Source organism: Pundamilia nyererei, unplaced genomic scaffold (assembly GCF_000239375.1).
Source record: "Pundamilia nyererei isolate P.nyererei 1_Seehausen unplaced genomic scaffold, PunNye1.0 scaffold00028, whole genome shotgun sequence".
NCBI classification, from domain to species: Eukaryota; Metazoa; Chordata; class Actinopteri; order Cichliformes; family Cichlidae; genus Pundamilia; species Pundamilia nyererei.
This window is the reverse complement of record NW_005187429.1, coordinates 1,140,966-1,158,853: the sequence shown is the minus strand read 5'-3', so window position 1 is coordinate 1,158,853 and position 17,888 is coordinate 1,140,966. Positions and strand designations below refer to the sequence as shown.

The 17,888-nt window shown below is 42.4% G+C and overlaps 3 protein-coding genes across 3 annotated transcripts; 2 read left to right on the top strand and 1 right to left on the bottom strand.

Moving 5' to 3' along the window:
- The first annotated feature begins 2,087 nt into the window (after positions 1-2,087).
- Positions 2,088-5,163, top strand: fabp3 (fatty acid binding protein 3, muscle and heart). Its single transcript, XM_005728321.2, has 4 exons — positions 2,088-2,280; positions 3,674-3,846; positions 4,488-4,589; positions 4,677-5,163. Exons 1-4 carry the CDS (start codon positions 2,208-2,210, stop codon positions 4,728-4,730), a joined length of 402 nt encoding a protein of 133 aa, XP_005728378.1. The 5' UTR covers positions 2,088-2,207; the 3' UTR covers positions 4,731-5,163.
- A 2,205-nt stretch (positions 5,164-7,368) lies between these two features.
- Positions 7,369-12,801, bottom strand: zcchc17 (zinc finger, CCHC domain containing 17). The gene is made up of 7 exons (XM_005728322.1): positions 12,723-12,801; positions 11,372-11,569; positions 9,132-9,232; positions 8,815-8,906; positions 8,626-8,726; positions 8,373-8,509; positions 7,369-8,101 (listed from the first exon to the last, which is right to left on the bottom strand). Exons 2-7 carry the CDS (start codon positions 11,508-11,510, stop codon positions 7,925-7,927), a joined length of 747 nt encoding a protein of 248 aa, XP_005728379.1. The 5' UTR covers positions 11,511-11,569; positions 12,723-12,801; the 3' UTR covers positions 7,369-7,924.
- A 45-nt stretch (positions 12,802-12,846) lies between these two features.
- snrnp40 (small nuclear ribonucleoprotein 40 (U5)) lies at positions 12,847-17,874 on the top strand. The gene is made up of 10 exons (XM_005728323.2): positions 12,847-13,088; positions 14,942-15,071; positions 15,173-15,266; positions 15,389-15,554; positions 15,677-15,799; positions 16,622-16,742; positions 16,828-16,910; positions 17,035-17,096; positions 17,447-17,550; positions 17,784-17,874. The coding sequence occupies exons 1-10, from the start codon at positions 12,978-12,980 to the stop codon at positions 17,831-17,833; spliced, it is 1,044 nt and encodes a 347-aa protein (XP_005728380.1). The 5' UTR covers positions 12,847-12,977; the 3' UTR covers positions 17,834-17,874.
- Positions 17,875-17,888: the final 14 nt, after the last annotated feature.

The following is a 17,888-nucleotide window of genomic DNA, read 5'->3' as shown; positions in this document are numbered from 1 at the left end:
AAAAAGATTTTTTTTTTTTAAACTATGTTAACTAGAGAGGTTTATATGTGCTCCCTGGTGTACTTTTTTAACTCCATTATCTCCAGTTTTATTGTGACTACAGCATAAATGCTCCAACTATGCATGTGTCCATCAAGCAGACTCCAGTGGACTTATAAAAGTATAACTAGAATGACTGCTTGTGCTTGGCATCTGCAGCTGTCTGAACTTATCTTTGGACAGATGCCTTGTCTAAATAGTTACTCTAGGTTCTGTGCTAAGCTAATATTTTATTGCCTGGATCTCTCCGCATTTTTCCTAAAATGCTGCTCTATTCCTATTTAGCTTGTTTCTGCTGTATGATCAGGAACTACGAGAGCAATGAAAAGACTGAGGAACAATGTGCTTCCATCAGTGAAGTCTTGCCCTCTGTGTTCCTGTTTTTAATCTCCCAAATGTGTTCCCCAAAAGTGTTTCAGAAATGGATGGATGGATGGTACCTTTTCTGTCAGGAAACTCCACATTTGGTGGAGTATTTGCATTTTCTGCACCAGGAAGATGTCTGACTCCAAACATAACAACAAGGTGTATTTATTGAGTCTTACAATGCAGTTATTATGCTATAACATCTGGATCTGATTCTCCGGACTCTGCAAAGTTTCCCTTTCGCACATGCAGCAAACTAAGGCAATCCACTTTGTCAGATGTGTTGTTGCAAAAGCCAGAAATTCCCATTTAGCTTGGTAGAGCTGAAAGAGAAATGACTCATGACATCCACTAACTTGCTGTGAAGTCTGCAGACAAGGACCTGCTCTGTCCTCCAAGAGGTCTACCGAGATATTGCGTGGACTTTGTAGCAGGGATCTGATAGGGATCTGAATCAGAGTGGTCTGCTTTTACTTTCACCTGTGTCACGTCTAACAAAATGAAAAAAGTGTCATGGGGGGGACCCTAAGATAATGCTGCCAATTACAGAAAAATCTGGAATTTAACAAAAGGAAAATTCCTAAAAATAAATAAATAAATAATGACACTGGAAGGCTGGTCTTTGATCCACCTATTCCTGGGACATTTGAGACTTCCCTGGTGAAGGCACAGTCTGCTCGACACGCTAACAGCTGCAGGAAAGAGAAATCATGTAAATGTATTTGCTCGGGTGAAAATCACCCAGCGATAGTGTTCTGGGGTTAATACAGATCAATTCAATAGCAACAAATCACAGCAACAATCACCTGAAGGCGCTTTGTATTGCAAGTTGTTTGAAACTGTAATCAAACAACCCTATGAACAAGCAATTTGTCAACAGGGAAAAACTACCTTTTAACAGGAAGAAACCTCTGGCAGAACAAGGAAGGGGCAGCAATCTCTAACCGGTTGGAGGTGAACACGTTTTGTATTTGTGTCTAGAAAACAAGCACTATAGTAACACACCAGCACTCTTATCTTCACAGTCATAACTGCAACACACGTCTGCCAGCATACTCGGACCTGTATCTGTGTTTACAAGCACTCTCACAAACACACATACACATTTGGTTACACTTTTCACACTTTGGTGAGCCACATTTAGGTCATCAAAAATAACCGGCAAACCACACAGTGCAGGTGGATGGAAACCCCCCAGGTGGAGAGACCAGAGATGAGGAGAACAACTAGGGAGTAAAAGTAGGGCAGAGAAAATACGACATTTACAACCAACAGCTGCACAAAAAAAAAAAGACTCAATGGTGGGCCTCTTTTCCCTCAGGCTCACCTCCTCGTACTCCTCCACCTCCTCCCCATTGACTTCTCCACTCTGCCCTTTCTCCCTCTTCTTTGATTTCTCTACTAAAGCCCTCTCTGATCCTTCTCTTTATTATGGCTGATAATACGCACAGAAAGCAGATGCAAACAAACCTTTCAAGCAATTCAAACACAATTTATTTGCATGGCGATCACTTTGACAAAACCAAGGCTATCACGTGTTCTCTTTTTGCTCCCCCCCTCTCCTCCCCACCCCCCGCCCGGCAGTCTGTGGGTGACACAGACTGATGACATCACGAACAGCCGGTACATTCAGCCAGTAAGATCACAGCAAAGCTGGTGGTGCTTACATTACTCCCCCTGTCTCTTTCTCTCGTCTCTCATTCTGACGCTCCCCTGCTTTGCCGCCTCTCTCTCTCCCTCACACACACACTCACACACACCGTCTTTCTCTCTCGCCCTCATTCCTCCGCACCGCTGCAGACATGGTCGATGCTTTCGTTGGCACATGGCTCCTCAAGGAGAGCGATAAATTTGATGATTACATGAAAGAGCTGGGTAAGTGTTCCGTGTATTTCTATTTCTTTCTTCTTCTGTTTTTTTTTTAATGCATGCACATTGCGCAGGGGAGTGTGCGCGCATGCGTGTGAAACAGAGGATGCAGCAGTAGTGCCAGTGCTGCAAGCGAGCGCATGTTGAGACAGGTTTGAGGCGAGCTGAATGGTATAAGGTGTGTTTCATATGTAAACTGTTTTAAGTAGCTTGTTGATACAGGGTGTGGGAAAAAATGATCAATCATGGGAGCAAATAAGGGAGGCTTCAAATGGAGAAATAAAGGGGTAGGCTGTAGAGTAAAGGGTGGAGCGAAGCGTAGGTTGGGAACAGAAATACAGCAGGAGAAGATGGGCACCAGAGGGAGGGAGGAAAAAGAGGAATCATGGCTGACCACATGGGCCAAGTGCTGGAAAGGAGGGAGGACCCCCCCTTTTCTTTTTTGAGTGAAGAAAAAAAAATCAGCCCCACTGTGGGAATCACTGAATGGCATTCATACACACAGACACACACAGTGTAGTATAATGTGGGTGACCTTCGCTGAAAGCTGTTCATTGTGTGAGGTCATGGGAGGAGCTGAATATCAAGCTGGAAGGAGGAGCTGGTGGGACGGGAACATGGAGATATAGTTTGGCTCCTGGCACACACATGGCTGTGGAGCGTGGAATGGAGGCAGGTGGATGGAGTTTGTTTTACAGCTGTGTAGAGCCACATCACCATCGACGTATTTCCTCTGATCACGGTAACAAGCAGACGCCCTTTAACCTCTAACCCCAGTCCTTTTAATCGATGAGGCATCTACACACACATGTGCTATGGGAATGTCGCTGCTGTAAATGAATTGGGTTGTTAACTTCAAACAGAAACAGATTTTTTTTCCCTTCAGTACAAGAAATGGTGTGAATCACGTTTACCCAGAGAAACAAATTCACTCAATCCCTCATACACACACAAACGCACACCAGGAAAGCAGGTAATAATTTGCACACACACACATGCCCAAACAGGCACTCTCCCAGGTCGGAGGGACTCTGCAGTGTTTGAAGAACGTGCAGCACGCTTAAGTGGCTGATAAAGGAGAGATTAGAGGGCATGTCAGATGAAGGGCAGCCCGGGGGCAAACCAACGGCTTTTGCTCTGGATGTGCAACAACATATTCCTTTCGGTATCTGTATACACTCCCAGGACGTTTCCTTTAAGTCGGGTTAGAATATCTCAACATCTGCTTGATACACTGGTACAACCTTTGCCCCTATGTGAGAGGATCAGTGCCAGCGGCAGAGAAACAGGTTGAGTCTCTGCCTCACCTTTAGACTTGTTTATTTCCCACGGGGATAATCCACCCTCAGCACACCTCACCTGACTTACCTGGTTGTTTTAAATTTGTGTTGTTACACAGGCGTGGGCTTCGCTACACGGAAAGTGGCCAACCTCACCAAGCCCACCACCATCATTTCAGTGGACGGCGACACGGTGACGCTGAAGACTCAGAGTACCATGAAAAACACAGAGCTCAGCTTCAAGCTGGGAGAGGAGTTTGACGAGACAACCGCCGACGACAGGAAGGTCAAGGTGAGAGGTCAAAGGTCCAATTTGAACAATGCAAAACCTTGCATTTAGACTTTTATGAAAGAGGTTTTAAGCAGGCTTCGTATGAGGTAAGGAGAAGTCTGCTGGAACCTCCCTGCACACTGGAGAAGTAACCATACAGAAATATGGTGTGATAATTAAAGTGCACGGGCTGATGGATCGCCGTGGAAACAGTCGTGATGGGATGACATAAAGCTTTGGGAAAGAGATAAAGTTGAGTGCGCGGTAGCGTTTAAAGGGAACGTTATGGGGGAAAGGAGCATACACTTTAACTAAATGTATACTGCAGAGTGTTTGCTGATGGAAAGAAGCTGTGGCTATTGCGAGCTCACATTCAGACTGATGTCTCTGTGGGCTGTTGCACGAGCACATGAATTACCCAACAAGTCGTTGTCGTCCTCTCTGATTGCACAGTTCCTTTGCGTTGCATTCTTTTATATGTAACTTTAGGTATTTTTTTTACAAGCTTGCCATGAGATGGGAAAAGTGCGGTAGCTGCCTGTAAAGATGTCTGCGCAATGGTGAAGCGCACAATGAAATAACAGAAAGCCGAACCACTGATTTAAATGAGCCTCACTCGCTCGCTGGATGTGTGTCTGACTCTCGTTTCTGCTCCCCGCCAGTCTATTGTCAAGATAGAGGACGGGAAGCTGGTGCACATTCAGCGGTGGGACGAAAAGGAGACCAGCCTGGTCAGGGAAGTCAACGGCAACGTTCTCTTGCTGGTCAGTAACCCCCCCCCCAAAAAAAGAATAATTCAAATGTAACTTCTGTATGTATGTGTATGTAACTTCTCTTCTCTCTTCAAACAGACACTCAAACTCGGAGAGGTTGTTTGCACGCGTCGCTACGAGAAGGCAGAGTAAAGAAAAAGAAATCCCACAACATTTCAGCAGCTACCTGCATCAACTAAAATCCCGCATCCCAGACTCCTTAACACTTCTTCAAAACAGGCCAAAAAGAAAAACAACCCCACCTCCTCATATGGCTGCTATCGACCCCCGTCATTGTCCCTTTTAGTATTAATTTAGTATTGACTGTGACCTCCGACTCCTTTTCTTCCTCCCCACCTCCTTTATACGTTGTTCATTCTACTGTAAGAAACACTGAATAAATTCCATCCATTTTTTTGATGTTTGTTTCTCTGTAAGACTCCAGGTCTGCATTTCTTCTCTTTTTTAAGAATGTGGCCTGGAAGAACATGTTGCCTGGAAAAGTGTTTGAAAAGTTTTCCTGTGGAGTTCTGATACGTTTCAAATAAAAGTGTCTACACTGATGGATAGACTGGAGGAAAAAAAATGCTCCCTGGATGTGTTTTTCTTTGTTTTAATGACGGTCCGTAGCCCAGAGGTACAAGAAACGTTGCTCAGGAAAAACTGATCTGGGATCTAAATGATCAATTTAAAGCTTTATTCACGGAGGCTGATTGCGAGGTTGATCTCGTGCATTCAGGGCTGTATTCGAGGCGGATTGAGCGTGAAATTGTTCCAATCTGAGCTGTACTTTTAAACAGGAGGGTTGAAGAGTTCAGTAGTCCAACACAACTATAGACTCGAGATGTGTGACCACATTTTCCATCACAGTGGGCTTTAGAGGGACTCACATGGAGGTTAATTATAGCCTCTTAGCAGCTCCTGTGTGTGTGCACAGATGAGTGTGGATCTTGCCTTTGCCCTGGTGAGGTTAAAGGAAAGTTGAGGTAAAGCTTGTACTTGTGTGGATAATGTTATGTCCTGTACTTGAATTAGGCCTGTGCATGTGCTGTCTAAATTCATATCATTCCTTCCCGGGGTACACTGGTGTCATGTGCTAGTGACGCACTGCCAACTAAATGCAGGGTAAAGGGGTGAAAGGGCGGAGGAGGAGCCCAGGCCACCTCCTGCTGCGACTGCCTCCTAAAGTTACCCGGAGCTGAAATGGTTGAGGAACGAATGGATGGAGTAAGGGTAGAGATTATGGATGCGGCTGTTTTTGCGCACTGTACCTGCAGTGTGTTGAAAATTTTGCAGAGTAAACACAAACAAAGCAAATGAGCAGAAAAGCTGTTTCCAGGACCTTGTTGAATCTGCCAAGAAGAATTAAGGCAGCTCTGAGCACTAAGTGACACAGTTTGAGCCACTAACATACAGGTGTGAGAGGTCCTCTTGCAGGGTAAACCTGGTCTGAATTTTCTTCACGTCGCCATGACACCATGTTGATGTGGCTTCACAGCTCCTGAACAGAGCACAGTTGATTTTATGCAAAGCTCATCCAAAACTGTAATCACGCTGGAGATTACAGTTTAACTATAACTATACATTTACATTTTCAAACTTTGGATTTTTACTACATTTCTGCAGAACAGCTTTTTTATTATGCTCACTCACGGGGCTGTTTTTCATTTTATGATACTAACCCAAACACATATATCATATATAGGTATGTACAGTGCATGTGCAGCGTAGCACACTGTATAAACTATACAGTCATAGTGCTCGGTGCTTTGTGGATTTGAAACATCACAAGGCTGATACAGTACCTGGATCATACTAGTAATTCCAATTTGAGCAAACGATAACGACCAATGTGTCACAATCATTCGGCTCATGCTTGAAAATCTTTTCACGGCTAGTTTGAAAACTGACATCTGGAGCTCAAAAGTGTTGTTAGACAAATTTACAGATAACAACTCCGTGCTGTAAAACAGGGAGGGAACAGCCAAGAGGAACAGCCGTCGACAGATACACTGTGCAATCAGGATAAGACATCAACGTGTCTGCTAATTACTTCAGAACTACACTGGATTGAAAATCAAGAATAAGAACTAATAAAAATGCGATAATAACTCTAAAACACAAGGTTTTTATTTTAAAAAAAGTTTCCTCTAGCTGCCTTTAAACAATCTTTTTCCAAATCATTTAACATCTTAAAACATAATGTGTCACCTATTCCAGGTACACTCTGCACAGAAAAAAACAACATAAGATCAACCCAAGGTTAAAATTAAAGCCTGCAGTTCATTGTAAATGAATGCAGAATCCACAGTTTACTGCAGTTGTAATCCAGGTATGTGTATTAATGCAACACTTCTGGGTGTGCAGTCATGCCGAGTGTCTCATACGACTGTCAGAGCAGAGAAAGGAAAAGAAATAGAGAACATTTTTGAGATTAAGCGGTAAACTAAACCCGCTGACGGTGGATCGCACTGGAGCTGTTTCAAACCGCCGCAGCTGGAAGCGATCTCACTCCGCAGCCTCACAAGCAGAAGCTTGAAATTGGGTCAAAGCAGCAGAGAAGAAGAAACAAGATGTTGGGCCTCTAACCCTGATAAAAAACAAAAACTTGCGTGACATAACCTGGGCTCTATGCTGTGTAGGGGCGCCTGTCCAGGCTTTAAAACATTAACTGGTTATGGGTGGACCAGAGCTTGAAAAATTCCACTGCGTGTGCGTGTACATGTGTTTTGGTCCTCCAAGGACGGCAACATTAGGAGTTCAAGGTCTTTGAACAAAGAGATCGTGAGACATTTTGTTACCTTTACAGATAAAAATAGTTTTAATGGAGCAAACAGTGGACATGCAGGAAGACGGCTGGGTGTACTTTAAAGCGTCTCCTCGAGGTGAGACTCGCAAACACACACAAAAAAACAAAACAAAACCAGCAGACAACCTCAGGCTATCGTGTTATTACACTACTCTAAAGCTCATTTGTGGTGCCTTACACTTCCTGTTTATGTCTTAACTATTTCTTGTGTACGTGCGTGTCTCCCTTCTCCTTTTTTACCCTCTCGCTTGTGTAAAATGGATTTCCCAGATCCTAAACAGCTGTAAACAATATCGGGGTTTTGGAAAGGGATAGCCACTTGCCGCCATATCGATTGCACCTATCTGATTACACAGTGTGGCAGACTCCTCCCTTTATGGAGGGGTAACTTCAGGACAAGTGGAGATTATCACATGTTTGTATTTACAGCGCTTCCCTTCAAGTTTTGAACTTGACAGACAGTGAATGAAGGTTTAGATATTAAAGCTGGAAGTCTTTCTCTCAGTCTGCTGCCAACCACGTTCACCCTGTGTTTGTCTCAGCTGTGTTTGTGCGATTTGTGCTTTTTGTGTTTCTTCTTCTTCTTGTCGTCTCTGTCACGCTCGTGTTCTTGCCGCCTCCTCTTGGATTTACATTCACTGCTGCTGCTGCTGCTGCTGTCGCTCTCAGACTCCTTCCTCTCCCTTTTCTTACTCTTCTTCTTTGCTTTCTTTTCCTGGAGAATAGGCATTAAAAACAAAGAAGTTGCACAAAAAAGCAGTTTCAATACCTCAAAACCCAAACACAAAGTATGTTCCTCTTAAATCAGCACAAAAATCATTTTTCCAGGCAACAGACTCCCAATGTGGTCACCACCGCATGTCATGCAGAGAGACATGTGGGGGTTGTTGCATCAGATGAAAGAGAGAAAGAAAGAATCAGCAAAGGAAAGGTAGAGCGGAAAAGGAAGCGAGAGCTGCGCAGGGCTTTAAAGGTCACATTGTCACCTTCTTTTTCTTCTTTTTGTCTGAATCTTGATGTTGTGCGGCTGTAGATGGTTGCTGCTGTGGCTCTTCATCGTCCTCTTCAGGCAAGAGAGCGTACTGCAGGCCAGGAGCAGAGAAACAGTCCTTTGTAAAGTGACCTGAAGAGAGTAATAATTTATTTAACAACTGCAGTGTGAATTCAAACAAATCAGCCATCTGTGTGAAGCAAGCACAGTCTCTTTGACACATTACATGACTCATGATGTCACCTCACCCTTGCAGCCGCACTTTGAACACGTTGTGTTGAGCACAGCCTCCAGCGTGATCCTGTTGCTGGTTTGGTCTCTAAACTGCTTACGCCGCCTTGAATCCTGCCTATAAACACACACACACAGATGTTAACAACACACACACACCTGTTCAGACACATGAAAACACACACAATGAATCCGTAAGCACTTACTCTGCCATAACATTGTTGGGGTCCAAGTCCCGCCCTGTTCCCTGATTGACAGCTTTCATGGAGAAAGACAGCTTCACCTTGTCACCCTGAATCTGATGAGCAGAGGAAGAAGCTGTAAACTTTCTGCTCTGTGTGTGCACTTCTGTGACTATCTTTATGAGAACCCGGTTGAGTTTGAGCCCACTGGAGTGGCAGTTTCTGACACCTTTTCAGGTTTAAGGGTAAAGGGGGGCTTTTAATGCAGCCTTTCTGGGGTTTGGAGTTGAAGAATACCTTCATTTAACAAATGTTGTCCAAAACACGTGTGATATTGTTACCTCTCTCCCTATGACTTTAATCCACACATGTTCTCCCACATCCACAATTTCTGAAGCGTTCTCCACCCGGGAAGCTGACATCTCACTCACATGTACCAGACCTGTGAAAGCAAAGGACAAATCTCATTTACTTAGATATCACCTAAAATACATTAATACTTTCAAAAGTCTTAAGCAAACCCTCATGTCTTTATATTTGGAACCAGACTTTCTTTCGTAATTTATAAAACGGTCTTGAGCAACAGTTCTTCAGCCTTTTCTGAAGGCCAAATGCCACATTACACAAGAAGTGGATTGAAAATCAGTTGCAACAGGTCTTATTAAGTTATGAATCCAAAATTTATTTATTTTTTGTTCATATCGTTGTCAATATGTACAGAGAAGGTCATGAGAAAATACAAGAGTGTCTACAACCATCTGTAAAACATGATACCAATGCAGCAAAAGCATACCCAGATAGAAAAACTTATAATGCATAACCATTATACCAGTCATGGATTAGCCTCCCACGAGCTCAGATTTCAGCATTATTGAAACAGTGTGGGAGAATGGAACAAACAGCAGCCAACATCCAAAGAGGAGCTTTGAATGTCCTTCAAAAAGCCTGGAGAACTATTCCTGAAGACTACCTAAAGAAAGTTAGGTAACAGAGTTAAGACTATGTTGTGAAATATAAATGTGGTTATAACAAATATTAACTTTTGAGCTCATTAGAATTGTACAAACTCTGTATTTCCCTTCATGTTTGCACAGGTTTGAATAAATCACTGCACCCATTTTCAGCAAAACATAAAGAAATAAGGAGTGGCTCAAGACTTTTGTACAGCACTTCATGGTGAGCATTCATGACCTACAGAAAAGGTTGACACATGAATACGTGTTGGATGACAAATGAAAACCCAAATACTAAATTAAGAATCAAACTTATTTCCGGCTGTTATCAAGCTTCAATAACATTTGACCAACTAAATCATATAACTGTGCTTAATCATTACATCTACTTCAAACCACTTTAACTGACTCTCACTTCAAAGGGACTGTAATTTAAATAAAGCATACAAGTTCTCTCCAAATCATTTTTTAGGCTACAGGTTATGAATGTGTGAGCACAAGTTGTTCGGTTCGCCCTCCGGTGGTGAAAATGAACAGCTGCTGTTTAACTGGACATGTAGGTCAAGGCCAAGCCACAATAAATCATACTTCATTATCAAAGAGGTAACCCAAGTGTAAATATAGATACGAGTCATCCCACTTCATCAACGTGTCCCACTTCTTATCAACCCAGCCCAACCATCCTCCCACACCTCCTGTCTGTACACACACATCTTCAATTTCTGTTGCTATGAAGATAACACAAATGAATTATAATAGAAGAAACTATGATTGTGCTAATAAACCAAAAAGAACAATTTTTTTAAACATAACAAGAATGTGAAATATCTTACTTTGACCTGTGTCTTTGAAGTCTTTCAGCCTTGTCTTCTTACACACAGTGAGATAGTACACTAATTCAATTCAATTCAATTTTATATAGCACCAAATCATACCAGCAGTCACCTCAAGGTACTTTGTATTGTAAATGGTAAATGGACTGATTCTTATATAGCTTTTCTACTCTCCAGGAGTCCTCAAAGTGCTGTATACAACATGCCACATTCACCCAATCACACCCATTCTCCCAAGCACTGACTCTAAACTGAGTCTACAGTTTAGACGGCGTGTGAACAACATTCACACGCCGATGGATGCATCGGAGAGCAGCCTGGGGTTAGTATCTTGCCCAAGGATACTTGGCATGCAGACTGGAGGAGCCAGGGATCGAACCACCAACCTTCCGATCAGTAGATGACCTGTGAGCTACAGCCACCCATTGTAAAGTAAAGACGCTACAATAATTAGGGCAGGCTTACCTACTATACTTACATGTATGTCCTTTTTTAAGGGTTTTGTTGTTTTCAGGTTTATTTACATAGTACCAATTCACAACAACAAGTATAACAGTATAAAGTGTTTTGTTTGACTCAAGACACTTTGTACTGTAAGGTAAATGACCTGCAATTTTAAAGGAAAAACTCCAATAATATTACTGCCCCCTATGAGCAAGCACATGGTGACAGTAGGAAGGAAGAACTCCCTTTTAACAGGAAGAGATCTCCAGACAAAACAACACTTTGTTTTTTTTCTTCTTCAACCTATTTTTCTTTTATTTTTCATCTGAATAATCAAATCTTTTCACTGACCTTCCTTCCTGTATCCCGGCAGTCGAACAAATGCTCCATAAGTTTGCACTGAAACCACCTCTCCTTTGGCAATGCTGTACAGTGGTGGCAAACCATCCAGCCCAGCCGGCTCTGATGGTCGGCGGTCACGGTCGGACATCGTCTCAAAACAGCCACGGTTGCCAATAACTGAATCTTGCGCTTGGATTCCCACAATCCCTGAAATGGCAGATCAGGTGCATTTATGCTCTCCGTTTTAATCTTAGTGAGTTTAAACTCTGTTAGCTCAGAATAAACTAATTCTAATTTGTTTATTTGTAGGTCACATTCTTACATGGCAGGTATTTTTGCATTGTTTTTGAATTTATACATCAGTTTTCTAGTCTTTATGACCACTTTAGACTACAAGCACATTTTAACTATACATTCATGCAGCACTTTTAAGCACTTTATTCACCTCACATCCACAGCCAATTTAGAATCATGTATGTCTTTGGAGTGTGGCCCGAAGCCCAAGTACCTAGAGGAAACTTCACACCAAAAGGCCACTGACAGGTTCTGAAACAGGAACTTTCCTGGTGTAAGGCAACGGTTCTAACTACCCCATGATCATGGCATCCTATTTCAGATCTTGTGTCTGTGCCAAGGCACCCTCTGACCTCTGTATGACCTCAATATATAAATACTTCTATGCCAATTTATTATTCCATGCATGGAATGTACCATTTTAAAATTCCCTAAAACCTAAATTTTCTGTTATTTGAACCACACCGGTGGATCTAAAATCCATCTGAATAGATACGACCTAGAACAGCCTCATTGTACAAACACTATGAATTTTTAAACATTTTCATTTTCGTGTATTTTGGGTCACTTTAGGAAAAGTCATGGAATTTCATGCTAAAACAAAGACATATTTTTTTACTGAAGTCAAATGTCAACACAGTTCATTTGATCCTAACAGTATACAAAAGCTAAATCTAAAAAGAGATTGATTTAATTTATTATGTTCACTGATTATTTTACCCCCACTCGCATGCTGACTTGCTATTCAGCCGTGTCATATTTTGTACCCGAAAGTGATTTTTATGAGCTTCACAGCTATGTGTTGGATCTCTTGGATAGCAATAAAAACCTATTAGACTCACTTTTTATCTCAAACACAAAAGCTGAATGGAACAGCAGCTCCTCGGCTAATGTTAGCCACACTAAAGAGCTATAATAAATGAATAAACAGATATTGAATAAATAAAATATGAACAAGAAAATGGGCCCGCGCCTGCTTAACGTTCTAGTTTATAATAAACAATAAACATAACCTCATGCAGCAATAATTTCAGAGAAAATAATTTTAAAATGATATCAGCGTTACCTTTCGGATTGATACGATGGTTATTTTACATCCGGTTCAAAACGTTTCAACAACAAGCGGAGTGGCTAATCTACCAATCATCTTAGCCGTTGCAAATCTCGACCAATAGTATTCCTCGCGCTCACAGGAAGTACTTCTTCTGTGTTGATACGTTGGTGCTACTTCCTCCGACGTCTCGTATGAAAGACGTCTATTCATTTTTTGTAAATTGTAGCGTTAAAGCTTTAAAATTTTGCGGATTTTTGTCCTGTAAAGATGATTGAGCCTATGAAAAGAGCGGCAGACATGGCGGTGGTTCCTTCCGCCGTGAAGCGGCCCCGGACGGAGCTGATAGCGGCGGCGCAGTCTCAGCAACTCGTGGCCACGGTACGGAGGGTAGCTGTTACTACAACCGGGAGGGGTGGCTACTGAAGTAGACTCAAACACTTAGAACAAGTAACCACGCTATACTGTGTACGCTTTGTGATTAATTATATATAAAGCCGCCTGGAAAAAAGTCACATTTTCCCTTTGTGGTGATTTTAGGTTCATTATCTGGGCTGCCAGCGAGACCTATAAACATGCAAATAAAATTAGCACAGCATTAGCTCTCACTTTGATGCTTTTTACAATGTCTCCATCTGGATTTGGGTAAACGATTGTTTAAAAAGAGTTTTTAAAGCGATCACAGAAAATGTTATTTTGTGTTCTGGTTTAATGTTTTATCTTTTAAGGATAGAAACTCCCATTGATAATACCAGCTCCAAAATAACGGGGGTCGCGCAAAGAGATTTGTGTTTACACTGAGAAACACGGGTGATAAAGAAAGTAAAAGACATTATCAACTATCTTGACCACCATTTCTATTCTGAATTCAGGAAGTTACTCCCAGGTAACCCCTACTTTGTATCTCAGTGTAGAACAAATAGATACTTTTATTCCTTTGGCTGTTAACTCTGACATTTCGACTATTCAAGGTGGGGGTAGGATTATGTCAGGGTTTGGCTCTGTGCCCCTTTCTTGTTTGCAGTCTTGATGGCGAGGCTGAAAGATGAGGCCAGGCAAGAGTGCCGGTAGACTATGATGTCTGCAGCCGATCTGTAGTGAGAGGAGGGAGCAGGGGGAAGAGAGCCTGGTGAGGTGGAGGTATGTGGTGGAGAGAAGAGGAATGAAAGTCAGAAGACACAAAAGAGAACTCGTGTGTGAATGAGAGGGAGACGCATCAAATTCCAGTCTGATGGGAGGTGTAACAGTGAGGGTATATGAGTTTACATAAATGGGTTCAAACATCCAAAGCAACGGACGGGGCATTAGATAAGGGAAGAAGAGAGTGCAGCCAGGATGCAGTCCATGGATTGTGGAAGAGCAGCTACAGGAGTGAAAGGGAAGATGGTAATGAGACCTGCTGTATGTATGGTTTGGATGGTGTATCATGGCTCTGACAAATTGAAAACGTTCAGATTTACATTGGGAAGGACCCGAATGGACAATACTAAAGATGCATGCAAAGTTTCATCAGAGGGACATTGCAGATTGAGCAGTTAGAGAGGGCTGAGATGGTTTGGACATGTGGAGAGGAGGGATGGTGGATGGGATGTTGAAGATGGAGGAAATGAGGAAGACCTCACAGAAGATCCTTTGATGTAGTGAAGGATGTCATGCAGAGGGTTGGTGTGAGAGAGGAGGATGCTTGAGATGGAGGTAGATGATCCTTGCAGATCATCTTTATTCGCATTAAAACACCAGCATTTCATTAAATATGACCTTGACATTTGTTTTTGAGACTATTATATAAAAGAAACAACAACAACACTTTGACCCACGTTCACAGTCCATATCTGATTTTATAATAAATTATAAATACAAGCTAAAAATATCCAGTATGATTAAACTGGATAAGTTACCTGAATATTTAGAAACAAGATACTCAAACTTTTAATCATCTGCCTCCAGATGTATCTACCCTCCCAGGTCACCTGGCAGGACACGTTTCTATACCAACAGCTGCCTTTGATCCCGGCTTTTGTTCCCACAAAGAAAACTGATCAGGAATCAAGAAAGAACTGATAATGGGGAAACATTGTATTAGTTATTGTTTAAAGTGTTACCATATAAATCAAAACCCATGCCACTGACTGTACTGCAAGGTCCTCTTGTCATAGCCTCACATCAGTACATTTTTTCTGAAATTCCCTCTTTAACCTCAACCTCTGTATTAACCACGTATATGTCTCCCATAGGGCCCCCCACGGACCTCCAGCCTCCAGGCTCCCATCATGCTAATGTCTGGCCACGAGGGTGAGGTGTACTGCTGCAAGTTTCACCCCAATGGAGCCACCCTTGCCTCTTCAGGATTTGACAGACTCATATGTAAGTTAGTTAAACTCCCAGTAAATCTCTGCAGTGAGGCAACGACTTCTTCACTGTGAATAACTTGGTGTGTACCGGTGTTTTGTGTTTTTTTGCTGCAGTGCTCTGGAACGTGTATGGAGATTGCGAAAATTACGCCACACTGAAGGGACACAGTGGAGCAGTGATGGAGTTGCACTACAACACAGATGGCAGGTAAGTAGGTGGAGATCTTTAGCAAAGGACACATGCAATCAGCACTTCCTATTAAGGGCTTAATAACCCTGTGCTCTTTATAAAGGGTTAACTAACTGTTATTTCCTGCTATGTCATTTCAGCATGCTGTTCTCAGCCAGCACAGACAAAACTGTAGGTGTTTGGGACAGTGAAACGGGCGAGAGGATCAAGCGCTTGAAGGGCCACACTTCCTTCGTTAATACATGCTACCCAGCTCGCCGTGGACCCCAACTCATCTGCACCGGCAGTGACGACGGGACAGTGAAGGTGAGTTTTCCAGCTTTATTTTTATCCACATCTTTAGGTCTGGATGCCACATTTTTGTCCCACAAAATTAAACATGAAGGTCTGATTGTGCTTTCTGTTTGATGTCACTGTCTGCTCTGTAGCTCTGGGACATCCGTAAAAAAGGAGCCATCCACACTTTCCAGAACACCTACCAGGTGCTGGCTGTGACTTTCAACGACACCAGCGATCAGATCCTGTCAGGAGGCATCGACAATGACATCAAGGTAGAATGACGCTGGAAACACGTTACTGCTGATGGAACTTCTTGTCCATGTTCTTTCGAGGGTATCCTGAAAAACGAGATTGTTTATGCTGTGGATTTTATTATCACAGCACACATAGTGTATTAGTGAAATTAAATCTCGGCTGGGCCAATTTTTCACTTCATGGCGCCGCTTTAATTTCAAATAATTATCTTGGACGCCTGTGGCCAAAGAAGGCAAAAAGATGGAATTTGATTAGCAGAAGCGAGCAGGACCTATGGACTCAGCACAGCTTGCCAGAGTGGGCTGTTTATCCTTGCCACCTATCAAAGTGTTACATGCTTGACAGGCATATAAATGGGTTTTCATACATAACTATTTTCAATTAGAAGAAAGGGAGCCTCTAGTCATGTTCAAGAACACAAGGCTGAAAAGTGAAACTAAGGTTTTACATGTAGTTCATGCACAGTTTAGAATGTATCCAGGACAAATTACTATAATTTGTTTTTTAAAAATAATTTCCCAGTGGTTGTGGCTCTTAAATTCTGGAGCAACATGAACAAAAGATTGTGTAAATACTTTTGGTTTTATCTTAGTTTGGAGCGGTTTGATGCTAACGTGTAGCTCAGCGCTGTTTTTTTTTTTTCATTTAAATACAAGTGAAAAAGTTGTTTCTACTCTGTATTTAGCCACTGTTGGGACGCTGTTTCCCTGAGGTACTGCAAAGACCATAAAGCAGTGAATCATTTTTTACTTTTGCACCTCTTATAAAATGTTCGAGAATGACTTTGCATGGCTTTTCTGCAGGAACCCTACCCAAAGTTATTGATTGTGTTGTTGCAGGTGTGGGATCTGAGGCAGAATAAGCTGATCTACAACATGCACGGACATGGTGACTCAGTGACTGGGCTCAGCCTGAGCTCCGAGGGGTCATACCTTCTCTCAAACTCCATGGATAACACAGGTACTATCAGACATGTTTGGCTCATAAACGTGGTTGGCTGTATGGGTGAATCCTGTTCTTGAAGTCTCCCTGTGTCTCTGTGCAGTGCGTATTTGGGATGTTCGACCATTTGCTCCCAAGGAAAGATGTGTGAAGATTTTCCAGGGCAATGTTCACAACTTTGAAAAGGTAAGTTATATCCCTCTTCATTGAAGTGACAAACAGCTGGAGTCCTGCAAGCGTTTTTGTCTTTCACCTCAGCAGCTCACACATGTAATGCTTTGTTTCTAATTCATCTTTTCCTGTCATTCAGAACCTGCTGAGGTGCTCCTGGTCTACTGATGGCAGTAAGATAGCTGCAGGTTCGGCCGACAGGTGAGAAGCAAATACACCGACTCATACTGTACATGAATATGAGCTCGCACACAAACACAAAGGGCTCAAGTCACCTTCAGGTTAGCTGTTGTACTCTGAGTGCACCATCGAATCTGTATTTCTGAAAGCAAACTCTGTCCCGTTGCATCCCGCAAAGGACATAATTAAGAAAAATGCAGTGACGAAAATGTGATTTGTTACCAGTAAAAATAAGATTAGATTAGATGTTTATATTAACGAGCAGATGACCAGGTTTACCTAATGAAGTGGTGAGTGACTGTATGACATATTTTTAACATATGGCGATTTCAAATGTAAGCACCATTTTTTTTCTGCATCATGTTTTACAGGTTTGTGTATATTTGGGACACCACATCACGCAGGATCCTGTACAAACTGCCGGGCCACGCAGGCTCGGTCAACGAAGTGGTCTTCCACCCAGAGGAGCCTATAGGTGAGTGAACTAACTTCATCGGTTAAGGTGTGTTTCAGGCCTAAAATACACTTTTTTAATTAACACAAGAATTAATTAAGATAACTTGAAGGCACATTGGGATAGGTGGATGTCAGTATGCCAGAATTATGTTAAGTTAGGCGCTTAGGTCGCTTTAAGCTTCCCTATGAAACATTAAACAAAAATCAAAGTCGAATCCTTTTTTTTTTTTTCTCCTTTGTCTCTCTTCACAGTGCTGTCTGGTGCCAGTGATAAACGTCTGTACATGGGAGAAATTCAGTAGGGGCTGTGTGTGTGTGTGTGTGTGTGTGTGTGTGTGTGTGTGTGTGTGTGTGTGT

Bases quoted from the DNA above. Each gene is read 5' to 3' on its own strand.
- zcchc17 (XM_005728322.1), bottom strand. From the start codon at position 11,510: ATGTCCGACCGTGACCGCCGACCATCAGAGCCGGCTGGGCTGGATGGT. The intron at 8,907-9,131 runs GTAACAATATCA...TCTGCTCATCAG, and splicing joins TTAAAGTCATAGGGAGAGAG to ATTCAGGGTGACAAGGTGAA. The intron at 8,102-8,372 runs GTGACAATGTGA...CCTATTCTCCAG, and splicing joins ACAAAAAGAAGAAAAAGAAG to GAAAAGAAAGCAAAGAAGAA.
- snrnp40 (XM_005728323.2), top strand. From the start codon at position 12,978: ATGATTGAGCCTATGAAAAGAGCGGCAGACATGGCGGTGGTTCCTTCC. The intron at 13,089-14,941 runs GTACGGAGGGTA...TGTCTCCCATAG, and splicing joins CTCAGCAACTCGTGGCCACG to GGCCCCCCACGGACCTCCAG. The intron at 16,911-17,034 runs GTAAGTTATATC...CCTGTCATTCAG, and splicing joins ATGTTCACAACTTTGAAAAG to AACCTGCTGAGGTGCTCCTG.
- fabp3 (XM_005728321.2), top strand. From the start codon at position 2,208: ATGGTCGATGCTTTCGTTGGCACATGGCTCCTCAAGGAGAGCGATAAA. The intron at 2,281-3,673 runs GTAAGTGTTCCG...GTTGTTACACAG, and splicing joins TGATTACATGAAAGAGCTGG to GCGTGGGCTTCGCTACACGG. The intron at 4,590-4,676 runs GTCAGTAACCCC...CTCTTCAAACAG, and splicing joins ACGGCAACGTTCTCTTGCTG to ACACTCAAACTCGGAGAGGT.